General features: G+C 40.7%; 1 protein-coding gene and 1 long non-coding RNA gene across 2 annotated transcripts in view; one reads left to right on the forward strand and one right to left on the reverse strand.

The window, feature by feature from the left end:
* The window catches only part of Itga9 (integrin subunit alpha 9), a 410,762-nt gene that overhangs the window by 106,988 nt on the left and 286,071 nt on the right, over positions 1-17,703 (reverse strand). The window contains exon 19 of the mRNA XM_063260331.1: positions 1,687-1,773. Within this exon, the coding sequence (XP_063116401.1) occupies positions 1,687-1,773 (87 nt within the window). The remainder of the gene's footprint in view (positions 1-1,686; positions 1,774-17,703) is intronic.
* LOC134478571 (uncharacterized) lies at positions 281-16,479 on the forward strand. Its single transcript, XR_010051311.1, has 2 exons — positions 281-523; positions 15,996-16,479. It is a non-coding gene; the product is annotated as an uncharacterized LOC134478571 (long non-coding RNA).

Below are 17,703 nucleotides of genomic sequence, written 5' to 3' on the forward strand. Positions count from 1 at the left end.
TGACTTGTTGGGCTTTCTCACTTTCTACTACATGTGGGAAGAAAGTACGGGCATTGCCAGCTTAAAAAAATCTCAACATTCTAATATTCATACTTCTGTTGATTCATGTCTATTTTAACAGTTAATAAATTTCAGTAGAATTTAACATTCTACCAAAGATAGTAAGAAATATTCTAGATTTGATTTGGGTGGATTTTATAATGAAATGGAAATTTAGAAGTTTTTCAGTTGAGTTTATTTTCTGCTATTCAAAATATTACATGTATATGTGTGGGTGGGTATTACATGCTTCACTACAGCTATGGCTGTCCATGGTTCAAGTTCTGCATCCTTCATTCCCAGCCTCACTAACCTGAAAACTAACAGGACATGACCTGTCTTCTGCCAGACATGTATAATTCATCTCCTAAGAGCAACTACTTCTCAAGGTTTCCCTTTTCTTGGGCTGAATGTGAAGAGGAGGAATGGAGCCAGAGACAAGCTGAGGAATCATGGACATAATAGCTGCTGTGATATGGAACAGGTACATTCATTGGGCTGGTGAATTTGAGTGATTTCTAAGACATATGCAAATCTTTTATTTCACTAGACTATTCTTACCATTGTTTTCAAAACAACTACTGGGGTACTGGCAGCAAAAAGCCTGAAAGATTAAAATAATTTGATTGCATCACATAGCGAGGAGAGAAGAATGATTTTATTTTTTAGGAAGAAAAGAGGCAGATAAAGGAGATTAATTTTCTTTTAAATCTCACCAGGGGAAATAGCTTTCATTTCAAAAGACAGACTTGGTCTCTTAGATTCTAGTTTTGCTGCCAAAACCAATCTTTTAACCATCTTCTTAACTCCTTATAACCACAGCACACACTAAATGTTCCATGGAAGTCTGGGTATGTTGTACTACATTATGGAACTTCATGTAAACTCCAAAGTCATTGAAATTTCTTTTACTTTTCAACAGCAAGTGGCATACAGTTATTTGTGGTTGAGAATTCTGAGAGATTTCCGAATGTCCAGGGGAGTTCCAGAGTCAGAGTTTTGGGTCACTAGCCCACACCATATCTTTTCCTGTGTTGTGTTCAGAACTAGACATTTTAGGAAGGCCAATCAAATACTGCTTGCCAAAGAAGTCTGTGATGTGACTTCCCATTTAAGGGATATTTTAGTCAGCTTTGTTTGTTGCTGTGACCAAATACCTGAGAAAATCAACTTTAAGGTAAAATGGTTTATTTTGGTTCCTGGTTGCAGAATTTCAATCTGTGGCCAGCTGGCATCAGGGTACAAACATCATGTAGACTAGCAAAGAAAAACTGTTCAATTCATGGTAACCAGGAAGCAGAGAGAAGAGGATGAACCAGAAAGGAAGAACTGTGGACCAGATATATGCCCAAGGATACCCCTGCCGCTGATCTCAAACATACCCAGAAGTGTACTTTACTAATCTTCTCAGTATCTCTCAAGCCAATCAACTTGACAACCAAGATTAATCATAGAAGGGAACATCGTGTGCATCAAAGAGTAAAACCATGTGAATGCAGTCTCTCTGGAATGGACCACCAGCGACAGAAGTGTGTAGAGCTTCAGTGGCCACTGTAGGATGCAGGGTGGGAGGGGACAGTTGCTGTTAAGTAGCTGGGGGAAGGTTGGAAGCCTGTGGCCAAGGAAGTGTCCCAGCTCTGCTCTTACCTTTGATTTTGACCTCATGAAAGGAAATCCCACGCTGCACTTGAGGAAGTCTGATTCCAGCAGCTCACAGGAGATGCCCATTTCCTCCTACAAGACAGAAACCACCAACATATGGACAGGCTTCAGGGAAGACAGCTGTACAGAGTGGATTCAGCAAGGCTATCACATCCTTCGGAGCAGTTCTGACATCAGTCAGTGGAGCTATGATGGACTGGAGAGCCCTAAGCCCCCAGGCCTCTCCTGGCTGCCTTCCTATGTTTTCCCAAGAAGACAAATGGATAGGACAAATCATACTGTTTATTCTGAGCTAATACTTTGGGTCCAAATCCTTGGCCTGGCCTGGTAACCTAGGTTGGACCATAGGTAAACTATAAGCCTCCTAAGTTCTACCTAAAAGGCAACCAAGTCATCTTTCTGGTCCCTTTCTTCCATGCCCACCTTCTAATTCTACCTTTCAACATCTTGCTAGTTGTTGAAAGAATGATGTATTCTAAGAATATCACACTAAGTAAAAGAGGGCTTCTTTCTACAGCCTCACTTCTTTCTATTGCAGTGAGATTGATCTGACTGCCTGTAAGTCTCTCCAGGGTGAGGATGAGTATCAGGGTAAGGAGAGGCTACCAATGTGGTGACTTTGGGCTGGACTCTGCACAGTGAGGCCTTAATTCTATGCCCCTCTCTCTACTCTCAGCTGTGATTTTCAAGGAGGCAGAGCAGAGTATGGGCTCTGGTACACACGAAGAGTTCTTATAGATGGTGCTGGTGCTCCTCCAGAACTCTTTCTGAGACAGGTTCAGCATGCCCCAGCTGCATGCAAGTCATTTTACCTAGGAGTTATAACACCCTCTGAGGAAAGCATGACTGACATGGTACATAAGTATACCCCTTTTATCTCAAGGTGGGACCAACTCTACCACACAGTTCATGTTTAGAGCTCCCTACATCCCTGGGCTGAAGCAGATATCAACTGAGTCTGTATTATTGCTTAGCAATTTCCTCTACATTCTTTGTCCTCATTTATGCCTCTTCTCCAAAGTTACTTCCTAAATGAATCACTTGCCCAACAATCCTCATCTCAGGTGCTGCTTCTGGGAGCCCAACCCCAGACTACAAATCTTCACAAGGGAGGTTTCTGGCAAGTGCTGGGCCTTTGCTCCCAGGTGGGCAGAGGCAATGAAAAGAAACAAAGAGAATACACTTATGTATATTAATTTTGCTTAAATCTATATTAAAAAAGAGAAAACTGTCCTAGTTGCGGTTCATAAAACTCATTTAGCTCTTCCCTATTAGGTAAACACTTTAGCTCAAGGCAACACTGGTACCTCTTTATTCTCCTGTTTTAGGTCACATCCAACACATAACCTTAAAAAACAGGGTGGAGCCATGTATCTTGCTAATAATCAAGTGGACATCCTATTGTCACAGAGAGACCCAGAATATAAAATATTTTAATTAAAAAAAAGTTCAACTTAAAAATAAATTTAATGAAAAATCAATTCTCAGAAGATGTGGCTAAATTTAGTTTTTCTCTGCCCTTAGAATCATGTTAGTAGGTGAGTTGTGGTGGAGGGTTGCTTATCATCCTGGCCACATGTCTTGTACCTGCCAAGAGGTATATGACACAGACTGATAGGACAGGGCTTCTCCTTTGTCCTACCTCCATGGACCAATCACTGCTTATAATGACTCTAGAGAACTTTAACATTTATGCAAAGCTCATGACTTTAAGAGACTTAGCTGACTGAAAATACAGACCAGTGAACAATATACCCATACAGTGTTCTGACTGCCAAGAGTGTCAAATCTGATCATCCAATTCAAATACAGTGCAAATCTAACACAGTGAAAGCAAAACCTGCAGAAGATGCAGGCTTTCATAAAAGGAATGTGAGAAAACTGATCAAACCTCCGCAAAACCACAGTCAATCTAGATCTGGCAGAGTTACTTCAATTTAGTTTTATATAAGTCAACATTATCCTGGATGATAACACTTTAAGGTGAAGATGAAGGTTTAAATAATAATAATTTTTAAAAGATCAATGAAAGCCCTTGGGGGAAATAAGACACTGTAAAACCAATACGTCTGTGATTATACCAAAAAGAAAAACAAAAATGGGAGGCAAAGTGATATAGTAGGAAAATTCACATCCCAAACTGTTTACCCAGCACTCATTTCTTTCTTTTATTTTAGAAATCAGAGAAAATTTGTTGTCATCGTTTGTTTGCTTCTTTGTTTCAGTTCTGGGAACTGAACCCAGGGTCTTTGCATTGACTTATATCAACCCTTTTTAAAATTTTGAGATAGGGTGCTCCTAAGTCGCTAAGTTGCCAAGGGTAGGCTCCTCCTGTCTCAGCCTCTTAAAATGCTGGAACTATAAGTATGTGCACCATGCCCAGCTGAGCACAGTTATTGAAATTAAATGAAGCAAATAAGCTTTTGCCTCGAGTCTAAGAGTGGCAATTGTAGTTACCATGTTACAAATGCTATTAAATACAAGAGAAAGAATTTTTTGCAATATTTTAGTTTCATTTTTCAAGCTGAGTCCCAATAAAACCCTTTAAAAACATTTTTACTATGAAATCTTGAACCCTATTTTAAGAGGATTCACTAACTGGCCTTTTTCCTAGTTCCATTTTCTTTGGCTAGCAATGGCAGCCAATACCATAAAATACTATCAGCATCCCTCCCTGCAGATTATAGGTAATTCAATTTACATTTTCTACCAATGCACATTACTTTTAGGATCAGGAAATCATTAATTACTATTTTTTAAAAACAAAATGATGAAAAACATACTTGGTTTGTGTGTATTTGCTTCTGTATTTTTAGTGCTTGAACTTAGTAGTCCCTGAGTTTACATTTATTATATGAACAGTCCTTGGCTCATGGAAGATGCATTTAAAGGGACTGAATACAAGAAGCAGCTCATTTGCTAGTCTGCTTGGCATGAGGCATGCTTGCCTTGGCAAAGCCCTCCTGTTTTCCAGACATACCTTGGCTGTCCCAGCCCTGGGAGCTTGGCCAGTAGAGCCAGGCTCCAGCCTTCTTCATAACGTGCAGTGGTTGGAAGAATCAGATAATGAAGTTAGAGAGCCTTTTTAGCCTCCCGCCTCCTTCGTCTCATTCATATGAGCACTTGGGAGAGCCTTATTTGACCACCAATGCAGTGTTCTTTAGGAACAGAAAATCTGTGAGGTCTGTAATAGGCTTACTGTTAATGTCAAGTACAGTGTGAAATTTTACTCCTCGTTTCCAGCTCCCATGTGTATTTGTCACAGTGAAGATGAGCCTCAGGTCTCTGGGTCTGGCTGTCAGTTTGGAGGTGCCCCTGTAAGATCCCTTCCTTCTTCCAGGCACACCAGGAATGATCCTTGTGACCTGAAGAGAGGCTTCTTAGTGGATTTAGAATTCAGATAAACTTGGTAAGTACTTCATCTCAAATTCCATAAGCAGGAGCTGTCAGAGGGAGCAAAGTTCCTACTAACCCAGCCCAGAGTTAATGGAAAGAGGATTTATTCCCAGGAAATGTTTTACTAGCCCCACTTAATGATAGCTCAGCCTAAGGTTCACTAGACCAGTCCTGTGCACAGAGGCGCCTCTGTTGGTGCTGGCCTCATAAAATTCTTTTTGGTAAACAAAGACACATGGGCTTGCAGCTTAGAAAGTGCACACCCAAGTGTGAGCATCCAAACTTAGATGACTGTTTAGCTATGTGGCAGATTATGTGGCATGATGTAAATTCAGCATCCGTTCTTTAAGTCTTGACTTTCTCACCTCTGAAGTGAAGTTCTTGCACCTGCTGATTAAGACTACTGCCACACTGCCAGGATGATGGTGTAGGATGGAGTGCCTACATGATCCCTGCTCAGGAAGGGCTTACTATGTGCTGCACAGTGTTTTAAATCTGTTATCTGAGTACTTCATGCAGTAATTCCTCTTTCTGTTCCCATTTTACAAGGAGAGAGCTAGAATGTAAAGAAGTTATATCACTTACTTTGGGTTTCCCATTTGGCAAATGATGGACCCAGTATCTAGTGGGCACATTCTTTCCTAAAGCCTGAGCTTACAACTGGTTCTCTGCATGCCCTCTTTAAATGTTAACTTCTATTCCCCTCACCAGCACCTCACTCACCTCCTCTCCCAATCTCCCTATTGAATATGACATGGACTTTTGAATATACAAAGGTGTGGGGAAAGACTTATCTGAATGCTTTACATTATAGACTTCAGCAGTCACAGTATACTCTTTTGTGTGGTATGTTTCCACAATGCCTTGTCTTCTGCTATTTGTTCAAGCTCTGAATGTGCATTCTTAGCTGAGTGTCTAGCATGGATAGTTCTAGAGTCAGAACAAACACAATCAATGACACTCTTAAATAAAAAATGAACATATAGTGCATATGTATGACAACACAGACCTCCCACTGAATGAAGCCCCACAAACCAGTGCTCCTACTGATGCCTGCTCTGGGGCAGCGGAGTATTCTCTGAACAAATTGATCAAAGAATCTTTGGACAGGATTGCAGAAGATGGACCATTTTGTTGACTGTTTGGATCTCAGGGCCCATGGAGTCCATCTTCAGAGAACATGGAGAATATACTCAAAGTTTCCCTCAGGCAGACTTAGGCTTTATCCAGCTATACACTCGTTCACTTATTCATCTAGTGAATATCTGCACTGCACTAGATAGAAAAGAAGAGATACATAGGCAGATAAGAATGGATCTCTATTTTTGAGGAAGCAATATTAGTGAGCAAAAGACTCTAAATTAACATGTTTTAATACAGAGGGAACAATTCAATGTCTACTGACTGCTGAACGAATAAATGCAATGTGATACATTCACACAAAGGAATCTTTCTCAGTCATGTAAAGGAATGAATACTGACACATGCCACAACATGAACAAACATACTAAGCGAAAGAAGCCAGTCACAAAATTTCATATAAATTAGTCCTTTCCATGCAGTGTCTCAAACTGGAAAATCTAAAGAGTCAGAAAGTAGATTAGTATTTGCTTGATAGGGAATTTAGGCTGGCAGCCAAAAAGCATGGAAATTCTTTCTTAGGTAAGAGAATGTTCTAAAATTGATTGTGGTAGCTTCCTCCAGATCTTTTCTACAAGCTGCCTCAGATCAATCTTAACATATGAATTTATTCTTATTCAATAGCCTCCAAAGTTTATTAACAACTCTTCCACTGATTTCTAACCAGGAATCTGCACTGGAACCACCAAAGAGGCAGTGATACCACATATAACTGTGCTGCTCGCACACACAAGACCTGGCTAAGGGAAAGGGCTGAAACCTAGGTATGCTGCACTTACCCAGCCCTACACCTTAGGACAAGCCTGTGAATCATCAGACAGGGCATCTTTCCAATCTGCATAACGGAAAAATGATGGGAAACTTGATTTAAAAAAAAGATTCAAACAGAGTCCCACTGTGGTCCTATCACATCAAAGCATACAGTCTGGGTACACATCAACCATGGTGATTTTGCTATGTATCAAGTTAGGAACCCCTCCAAAATTGAACTACAACAAAATAATCTGATGGGCTTGTTAAAGATGCAGATTGCAGGCCCTAGCCACCAGTACGGGACTCTTTTAAGACACAATCTGGATATTGAACCCCTGGAGACAAACATTCTCCATAGCCATGGGACATGGATAGTGTAACCACTACTAACTAGAGGTTAAGGCATTCAGACTCAGTATGTGAAAGGAAAAAAATAATAACTTTTCTAAGTCCTGCCTCTAGTGAAGACTGAAGACCTGTACCATTATGGTTCTCCTTGCCTATAAATCACCAGACTAGAATCTCAAATAACATGTGCCCTACTCACCGCTCGACCACATTTCTGGGACTTGGAAACATCAACTGTGGAGACAATGGCTATCTGCAATAGTGGTGTCCACAGGCCACTGCCCCTGTAGGAATTCCATCCTTCATGAATTCACTCAAAACAGGTTTCTTATTTGGCCTCAGTAAGAAACAGCCTTTATAGAATAATTATGATGTGCAAGGCATTTATGCTTGCTGTTACATTTTAACTTCCTTTCTTTGTTCTCTCATTCAATAATTATCTATTGAGTAGCCATGACACTCTTCATTGGGCTATCTGCCTTTGCAATACTGTTGATAGGTCATGAAGAGCCCAGCAGGGGATAAGGAGAATGCTGAGTGGATAGGCATATTGTACAAAGGGCAGAACTAGGAGATGCTAAATAAGACAAACATCACTTCTTCCTAACCCCAAACCATAAGTCCTATTTTATAACCCAATATTATTATCATTGTTTTAGCTTCCTTTTAACTAAAATGTATACAAGTTCTTTAAATGATAGAATGCAAGCAAGGTGTACAAAAGTCATACCAGTACTCAGTTTAGTTGGGGAAATTAGCTCATATTTGAACACAGGTCAAAAGCTATTATAAATGAAAATATTGGAAAATACTATTTTCAAACTACATGATGTAGCTGAGAATTCAGTTATTCAAGACTTTATCTAACAGATTCAAAGACTATGAATAGGATTTTATGCCTAGCATAGATTTGTACTGTCACAAGTTTATTCAATAGATGTAACTGAACTAATCTCATATGCTAGGAAAGGAAGTATGAGGATATATTCCTGTCCTCAGCAAGCATTTTTGTTAAATATCTGCATGCTAGTCAGCTTTCTGTCACTGTGACAAAACATCTGAGTCAAACAACTTAAGGAAATATTTTGAGTGGCTCATGGTTTCAGAGTTTAGTCCATGGCCAGTTTGGTCCACTGCTTGTGGGTAAAGCAGCTCATCATGGCAGAGTATGGGTAGCAAAACAAAGCTGCTCACCTTATGGAGGTTTGGAAAGGTAAGAGAGGTAGGGGAGGGAGCTGGAGTCCTTCAAAAATATACCCGTGTGATCTAACAGCCCTTTCACTAGGCCATATCTTTTAAAGCTTCTGCTACCTACCAATAATGCAATGGGCAGAGGACCAAGACTCTGACACAGGGGCTTTTAGGGGACATTCTGGATCAGACACAAAATAATTGCTTTGGCAGCTGCTGAAATAATCATATACCAGCTAAGGGCTCAAGCTTTTAAAAACTTTCATGAGAAGGGAGCACAGGTTACATCTTTGGGAGTTCAGATTGCATACATATCAAGAAAAAGTACAATGGCCAGCCTGGGAACCAGGGTCATGCATGGGCCGACGCCTGACTGGAACAGATAGATCCCAGCCTCTCCCTATGAGTCAGTACCATCCACAGATCAGGGGTAGAGAGAACAAAGCCACACCAGCAAGCAAGCCTAACCTGGGAACCAGCACCATGCGCAGGCCACTGCCAGACCGAAACAGACAGACCCCAGCCACTTCTGGCACGTGGGCTGGCAAACAAAAAGTACCAATCCATTCCCCAACCCCAAGCTTCCCCCAACCCCTGCCATAAGCAACCAGCTTATTTGGAGAAACACAGGCTGTGATGATAGCTATGGAAGTCAAATGCAATTGGATGTCTGTGGTGCTTTGGTGTTTCACTAACATTGCAGGTTTTGGGCCAGTGGTCTGATCATAGGTTCAGAGGATAGCGGTACACAGTGTGACATCTAGAGGGGATCTCCTTCTGAGGATTGTAGCCATTGCTGATTCCCTATGGTCTTGTTTTGGAAGTCCTATATCATTTCCACTGTTTTATTGGGTTGGGTTTTATTCTCTTTTGTTTTGTTTGATTGTGTCAAACCTGATGGCAGGAGCAGCTATTTCCAAGATAATAAGAGATATATAATGGTATCAGATTTGGATTTACAATAGGCTTGTTTTAAAGTCCTTTACCACATTCATTGTTTTGTTTTTATTGTTTGTACTCTACTTTGTTCTGTTTGATTTTTACTATGTCTGAAGTTATCTGCAGCTACTTTGAAGACATCAAAAGGCATTATGGTAACTATTGTTGATTTCAAAATGTTCTGAAGCCCTGTATCTTTTACACTGGTTTGGATTGATTTATTTATATCTCATCCTCTTAAAAAATTCTAAGGAAAAAAAAAAGAAAAAGGCCAATGTCAAAAACTTTAGCACTCTCTACATAATTAGGAATACTGAAAAACAGTTTTACAGGAATACCAAATTAAGAAAGACCCACTACTATAGTTAAAAGCTAAAGTTATGTATCTTTTTTGTATGTTTAAAGACAACACAGGGAGACGGGGCTTTGTTTTCAAGAATATTTGATTTTCTTTTTTATTTGGCTTTAGCATTTTCAGATTTTTAGCTAGTTGTTTAAAATTACTTGCACATATATAGTGAGGGTTGATTTTTATTGTTTTAATGACTAGGTTTTAAATTCAATCTTGCTAGAGTTGTTTGTGGAAAATTAATGATTTTTCTGTGGTCCTTCAAAAAAAGGCTGAATTACAGGGTCATAACACTGCCTAAGAATCAGTATGTTTCTGAACTTGGTAGAATATATTGAGCTTCTCATTACATTAGGAGCTGCCTTAGTTGCTGAGGAGAGAAAACTGGATTGATTTATGAATTCTTGGCTCTAAACATGTAGTGGTAATTGATTCATCGATATTTGCTGTGTTTCCATGTCATTTTCCACATATCCCACACAGAATAGTTTTGCTCATTGTTTTTTTTTCCTCTTGAAAGTATGTTCATGTTTTGCTCTCCATACAGGTTTTTGGTCCTGTTTCAGATGGATGTTTTGACTACACACTATCTCTCTCAGGCCAATCTGTGGGAAGGACAGGTCTCTGCACTGGCAGAGTTTGCTTGGCAACCTACAGGGCTTATTATCATCATAGTCTGGTTCCCCTAATGCTAGCATCCATGTCTTCTGCTGGAGGATGACTTGTGGGCTACTGAACCTTCTTTGCCTGGGAACATGAAGAGAAGGCAGCACTTAGAAATTTCCATTTCTTTGGGAGGACTTAATCAAGCTCCCCTGTTCTGACAGGGACACTCTGAAATATGACCTATACAGGGGATTGTTCCAAATTGTCCCACCTTGTTTCTTTCTGCTGAGGACTTGTTTGATATCATATCCTTTCTGGGCCTCCTCCCCTTCCCAAATCCTACTTCCCCATTCTCCTAGAAATGCTTTCAAATAGATCGCTTTTTACAAGATGTCTGTCTCAAGATTTGATTTTAGGGAACTCAGGCTATGACAGCAGAAGAGACCATCAGAGAAATATGCAGCTTCCCTCTTCTTTCTGTGCCTCGGCCGTGGCCACGCCAGCCTGGCGCCAGACTCTGAGCAGCTGGCCTCCCAGGACTTGTAAACCTCTCATCTTCTCTGCCTCTGCATTCACATCCATTGCAGGGCAGAGCTGCACTAGATTCTTTTACAACGAAGAACCATACCCATGAAACATTAAGAAAGCCAGCTAACGTGGCTTCGTACACTTGACTACATATTGATTTTAATCCATTTAAGCACCTCTTGAACATGAACTCATTTAATTATCACTCTTAAGCACTTTCCCTTTGTTCATATTAGGAAGACCAGCTCTTTTACTGTCCATACCAGGCTCCAGGGAATGTGGAGAGGGATCTTGAATAGCAGGCTAATGCCATCTTTCTCTTTAGTTTCCTAGGGGAAAGGAAACAGGATTCTGAAAACTCCTCAATTTGTGATTATGCAATGCTTGTTTTTTCCAAAGTAATTTAGTTCAAATCTTAGCTTTACCAGTTAAAAAGTAGTATCTCAAGTACCTATTTGTAAAACTCAGAGTAATTCCTTCTGCATCTTTCTGTAAGGATTAAAAGAACCTTACATCATACATTATAGAATTCAGAATCCTTTCTATAAAGAATTACTATGGGTGCTGTCATTATGGTTCTTATTGTTTAGCTTTTCTTTGTTCTAACACCTACAGTAACGGGTAGATGTAAGCATTTAGCTGTTCAAAACACCATCAAAATAAGACTTTCAACCCAAATGCACTGCCTGAAAATGAAGGTGACAGAGTTAATGTTCTCTGAATTCTGATCACATGGCAGGCATTGGTCTAAGCATTTTGCTAGGATGAACCAATTTGTTTCTCAACAACCCAGAAGAAATATATGTCATGATGATTTTGTTTTTCAAATAAGGACTCAGAGGCCCACTGAGCCTGTAGGAACTTGTTCAAGGTCACACAGCAACTTTGCCAAAGAGCAAGAGGTCAGGTCTGGCAGTCTAACCTCAGAGTACAAACTCCCTCCTGGTTCTGGAATGTGAAGGGGCTTTTAGAGTGCCCAGGGCAGAGGTTTTCTTTGCTTTGCCTGCAGCACAATGGTTTCCACACTTCAGTGTGTACCAGTCAGCTATAGTGTCCTCAAAACACAGACTTCTGAGACTCACCCCAGAGTTTGTAACTCAAGAGAATATGGCAATGAGTGTGTGTGTGCTTTTCTAATCAACTGATGAGGATGCTGATCATCAGGAGACTTTGAGTGGCACTGATCTAGATTCTGAGACACATTTCCTTCTCTTGTGAGGGAAGTAGCTTCCTGGGCTGTACCCATGTGGCCAGTCTCACAGGAAAGGGAAGGCATGGGCTTGATGAGTCATTGAACACCACAAATGGCCCTGCAATTTGGAGTAGGGATGCCAGGAATTCTTCAGAGCCCTCTGCCCCTGAAGAAATCCCTTACAGGCCACCAGCAAGCACTGTGACACCAGGCAGGACATTTTCCCAGGTTTTCTCCTGTTCTCCTTCTTAAAAAGCTGGAAAGCTAGTTTTATAATGGCTGAGTCTAATAAATGCTACAAGGAAGGAAGGAATAGACACATATTTATAGAGTTCAGGTTGAGCATCTTGAATCTGAAAATCTGAAATCTGAAACAGTTTGGTACCAAGCCTTTTAGATAAGGGATAGTAAGCCTGTGCATTCTTTATGTCTGTCCCATTTTTAATCCTGGCACTGTGGGTAGGTTCCCTACCCTCTGTGATACAGTCAAGTAAAACAAAGCGTTAAGACTCTGGGCAACTTGTCAAAGTGGGCATAAATTGTCTGAAAACAGGATTTTCATCAATGGTCAGCTTGACTCAACAGTTCTACACGTGTCTGGCCTGGCTGGCCCAGAGACCATGTAGATGGTAGACACTCTTCCCAGGAACTAACTATATGGCCACACTCTGTCTTAGCACCATGTAGGTAGGAAGAAAGAAGCCGCAACTCAAGCAGCGTTTCTGCCAGGAAACGAACTATTTTATGCATGGTATTTTAAGTCACAAAACATACTCTGGCCTATACGATGCTTCCGACCAGAAACAAAAAGCAAGAATGGTGTCTCACTGGTGTAGAAGATTCATCAATCCTCCTTAGCCCAGATGGAAACAGCAGTGTGACCACAAGTCAAATGGCCTGGACCTTCACAACTGGCCAAGAAACTCCTTGCTTGCAGCTAGTGTGCCCATCTATGGGTCCCAACTGGCAAGTCCCTTGTGCAGAAAATTCAACAGATTTTGTAAAACGGAGACCTTTCTTTGGCATGAGGTTCAGACTCCCTGCTCTACTTCATGAACTTATGAGGGAGAGCTGAAAGCACCTCCCATATCCGCCCAGCTTGACAGACTGCTTCAAAACTTGGACTTTCTGCTTGTCTGAGGAACTTGTTTCTCATCTTAATTTGAGGCCTTCCTTCACCTCCCTCTGTGGCTACATCTACTGCTTGATGCTGTATTTGGAGATAAAAGGCTGACTCTTAGCTGGAACCTTCTAAAAGAGAGCCTGCAGAGGAAGGAGCACCAACTCAGCTGTATCTCCTCAGCCATATGCTTTTTAACTGCCAAAAAATGACACCTGGAAAGAATTCTATGTTTAAATTTTACATTTTAGCAGCACTGAAAGGCTCAAAATAAAGGTCATGAGAACTTGACAGCAAAAGCTCTCACTTTTGTTGTCCAGGGGCCTGAGTTATACAAAGGGTTTCTGAGAAAAGAGGTTAAAATTCTGTCTCCCAAAATTGCATCAACCCATAACACTATCTTCAGTAGCCTAGTTTAACAGACTGTATGGTCACCCCTGAAATAAAGAAGCAGTGACTCTGTCTCTACCATTCAGACCTCAGATGTCTCTAAGAGATTACTTCAAAGCCATGATGCTTTGCCTCTGCCTGATGCTGAGATGAGAGCCTGAAGAGCCCAGGATCAAGACTTTGCCATACAACCACACAATGTGTTTAGTCCTCTACATTATCTTTTATTGTTTTATAGTTCTTTTGGAAAGATAGTTATTTACTGACATGATGTCAGTTTGCTGATGTCAGCAATGAGGTTCTATCTTTAACTGTGAGACAGTATAACAAAGGGGTGAGTTTGCAATCAGACCAACTCTGCCATTTACTATCTTTGTGTTTGGAGAAATCATGTCCTTTTTGAGCTAAGTTGCTTTCTCTGTAAAATGGAGATGCAATCCTAGCTGCACAGGGTTAACACGAGTGTCCTGAGATGATGCGTGTGACTGTACCTGAACTGTTCCTGGGACAGAACAGGTACATTCCTCCCAGTATGATACAGAGATGAGCATTTGTTTGGGAAAATAAACCCAGAACATTTGTACTTGGTTCTGTCTATCACAACAGAGAGATCAGATAGAAACATTTCCTCTTCTTAATGTCACAGTGGGAGCTTCCTCCAACAAGTAATCTTTAGAAACATTAGATTCATACTTAACTCTAGACTTTCCAAAATTTATCGTCTCACAAAGATGTGTAGCATTTCCTATCACACAATGTTCTCAAATTAAGGATGAAGAGTGACAGTTGGAAGGTGGGGCCTAGTGAGAGGGGTTTAGGCAGGAGAGGGGCACAGCTCTCATAAATGTTTAATCGCTTTCTCTGGAGCACATGCTCACTATGGTGAGTTCCAGCCCCTTTCCTTCTGCATGGGCCTGCACGCCCTTTTGCTTTCTTCTACAGATGAAGTCGCCCAAGACTTTTGTTAGTACTATGTTCTGGGACTTCTCAGCCTACAGAAATATGAACCAAAATGAACTTCTTTCCTTTATAAATCATCGAGTCTCAGGTATTCTACGTAACAGCAAATAGACAACACCCTCCTGCCCCCACATACAAAAAAGGCCAAGGCTTTTCTAAAAAGCTGGGTTTGTAGATAGGGGGAGCATCTGTGAAGTACAGCTACAGAGAGTATAAGATCCTCAGTTCCCTCATGTATAAAACAGAATAATAGGGTTTCTCAACCTTGATACCCCTGGTATTTTGGACTGGACAGGTTTTTCTTGTATGGGAAGCTTTCCTGTATACTAAAAGGTGTTTAGTAGCATTCCTGGCTTCTATGTACTAGATGCTAGTAATATTGCCCTGTTGTAACAACCAAAAATTTCTCCTAGAAGTGCCAAATGTTCTCTGGGGAACAAACAGCTTCCGACTAAGAAACACCAGGATAATTCTACCTACTCTCAGAGGTATATGGTATGCAAAATTGGCCACCACTTTAATTTCTTCCTGTGTCCATGCATCTCTGCAGTTTGACTTTGCAGCTATTCCCATTAACAGTGGATTCTGATTTTTCTACCTTGCGTTTGGGCAGAATTCATCACTTGCTCTTACCAACTGAATGCAGCAGAAGTGATGCTCCAAGCCCAAGTCCAAATGGCCTTGGAACTATTTGCTCTCTTGGAACTCTGCTAAAAAAACACGAGCCAGAGCTAGTTTGCTGAGGGATAACAAACACACAGACCGGCTACACCCCCACCCCAGGCAACAGCTGGGTTCCAGATGATCTGCCAGCTACACATAGACACATGGGTAAGATTAGACAAGCAGCCAAGCCTGGAGCAGGGCCAAAAAACTACCCAGCTAATGGCTGAAGTCATGAACAATAATAAATGGTTGTTGTATTACACCAATAAAATTTAGGGTGGTTTGTCATAATAGATAAAAATTTGCTGTGAAGTGTGAAAGTATATTTGAGCTGTCTAGGTTATACCCAGCTTGTAGGAAGTACTCAGAAAGGGGCAGTGAGGAAGACAGTCACCCACCCGTGCACTTTAGAGACGCTGTGCTGCCAGCTAAGGAAAGCAGCAGTCTTGGTCTGTCTGTGCATACACTATTTCCTAAGATGATAAGGTCCACCATCCTTTCTCCACTAATATACCAGAGAGAGGCAGAATTGTTACCAAGAAGAAAACATTAGCAGAAAGAAAACAGTGGAACAGTAAGTAGCACAGACCTCACGAGGCTCTGAGTGCTGCAATCATTAGAGTCCACCCATCCAAAGCGAAGGGAAGACAGGGCTTGGGGAGACGTGGAATGTGTACAAGAAACCCTGACATCGCCTCATTTCATTTTGTCTTTAGGCCCCCTGGAGACTGAGGAATGAACTTCTGAACATAGCAAAACATACCAATTCAGAAGATGGATGCCAAAAATGGCCATCAATTTTATTTATTGTCCCCAAATCTTCAAATACTTGACACTACTTCAAATAAAAGGAAACGTAAGAACACAAACATAATAAAGTCAAGGGAGGTATTTCATAAACTTCTTCAAAGAAATTTCTTTCCTTGCCTGCTAAAGGTGCAACCAATCCAGAAAGCCTCTTTGGGAAGAAAAGAGTTTGTTGGTCACATTACCCCTCAACTATTTGTAAATTATTAAAGCACATTTATTTTTTATTTTAATTTTACTGAATTAAAAAATTTCAGTATCAATCATTTTGAAACAGAAGGAACTGTGTCTAAAGTAAATCAATTCCTTATTTACCTTCTCTGAAGTCTAGTCTTGTTTTATTTGTTTAGCTCAAAACTTCTTAAACAATAAAGCTAAATATTCTAACTTTTCACACATTTTCACATTTAAATTTTTTCTTAATTTATAACTAGCTTCAAGAACAACCATCAGGAAGAAACTATGTCTAGAATCAAACTCATACCCATCCTCCTTCCAAACTCTTACCCTTCCATTTCTCCTTGGTATTATAGCAATTTTCTCTAATCCATAGGGGATACTTCCAACATACCCTGTGGATGCCTGAAACTGCAAATAGTAACTAAGCCTACACATTCTCTATACAGTACTCTTTCTATATGTCCTGCAGCACTGCCATGCAGGACCAGAGCTAATCTATCCTGGATTTTCTTGAACTGGTTCCTCCTTTGCATCATAATTTTAACACTTAGGACCATGAAGGTTACTTGAACGTAAGTACTGTGATACTGTCACATTTGGTTTGATAATCCCAATGGGTATTACTAATGGCTGGGTAGAAGAGACAGTGTGCATAAGCTGGACAAAGGGATTATTCACACTGTGTGTGCGATGGGGTGAGATTTCATCACATTATGCAGAATGGCCTGTACAATTTAAAACTTATCAACTGTTTATTTCTAGAAATTTCCATTTGATATTACCAGACTGCAGTTGACCATGAGTAACTAAAACCACAGAAAATGAAACTATGGGTAAGGGAACATTATTGCAGGCTGCTTTTGCTTTGGGCTTGTGAAAAATCCTAGTAAATTGGTTACGGCTAAAAAAGAAGCTGACTGATGCTTCCACTAAAATGGCAGAAAACAATTGCTGCTTGAACTGATGTTGTGGGAAGCTAAAGAAGGGTCAGAAATAGGTTTAGCACATGCCTCAGATATCCTGTCTCTCCTGGCGCAGTTCTGAATTGAGCTATGTACTATCTTCTGTTGACAGTTTCACGGCACTCACACTCAGCTGTAGCCCTGGCACGAACAGGACCAACCTTTCCTTTGAAAGAAGTCCTTAGTCAACTGGGAATGGAGCTGGTGAATGCATGCAACTTCACACGAACATTTCTAGGTAACTTTCTATATACTTCTCAAAAGATCACATCACCAGCAGCAGGGACCTCAAAAACAGCTTCATGCTGGCTTCTCTCTTGCTGAGACTACCACCTGCACCTATGTCTTCATTTTAGATACTGAAAATATCAGGCACCATTTTCCTTTGGGTCACTAGATCCTAGGAAAAGGGATGGTCTGAAAAACAGCATTTCAGGAAGTCTGTCCAACCGAGAGGAAAGGAAAATGCCCAAAT

The sequence above is a fragment of the Cavia porcellus genome, unplaced genomic scaffold, assembly GCF_034190915.1.
Source record: "Cavia porcellus strain 051 isolate PalLab524CR breed Dunkin Hartley unplaced genomic scaffold, mCavPor4.1 scaffold_13, whole genome shotgun sequence".
NCBI classification, from domain to species: domain Eukaryota; kingdom Metazoa; phylum Chordata; class Mammalia; order Rodentia; family Caviidae; genus Cavia; species Cavia porcellus.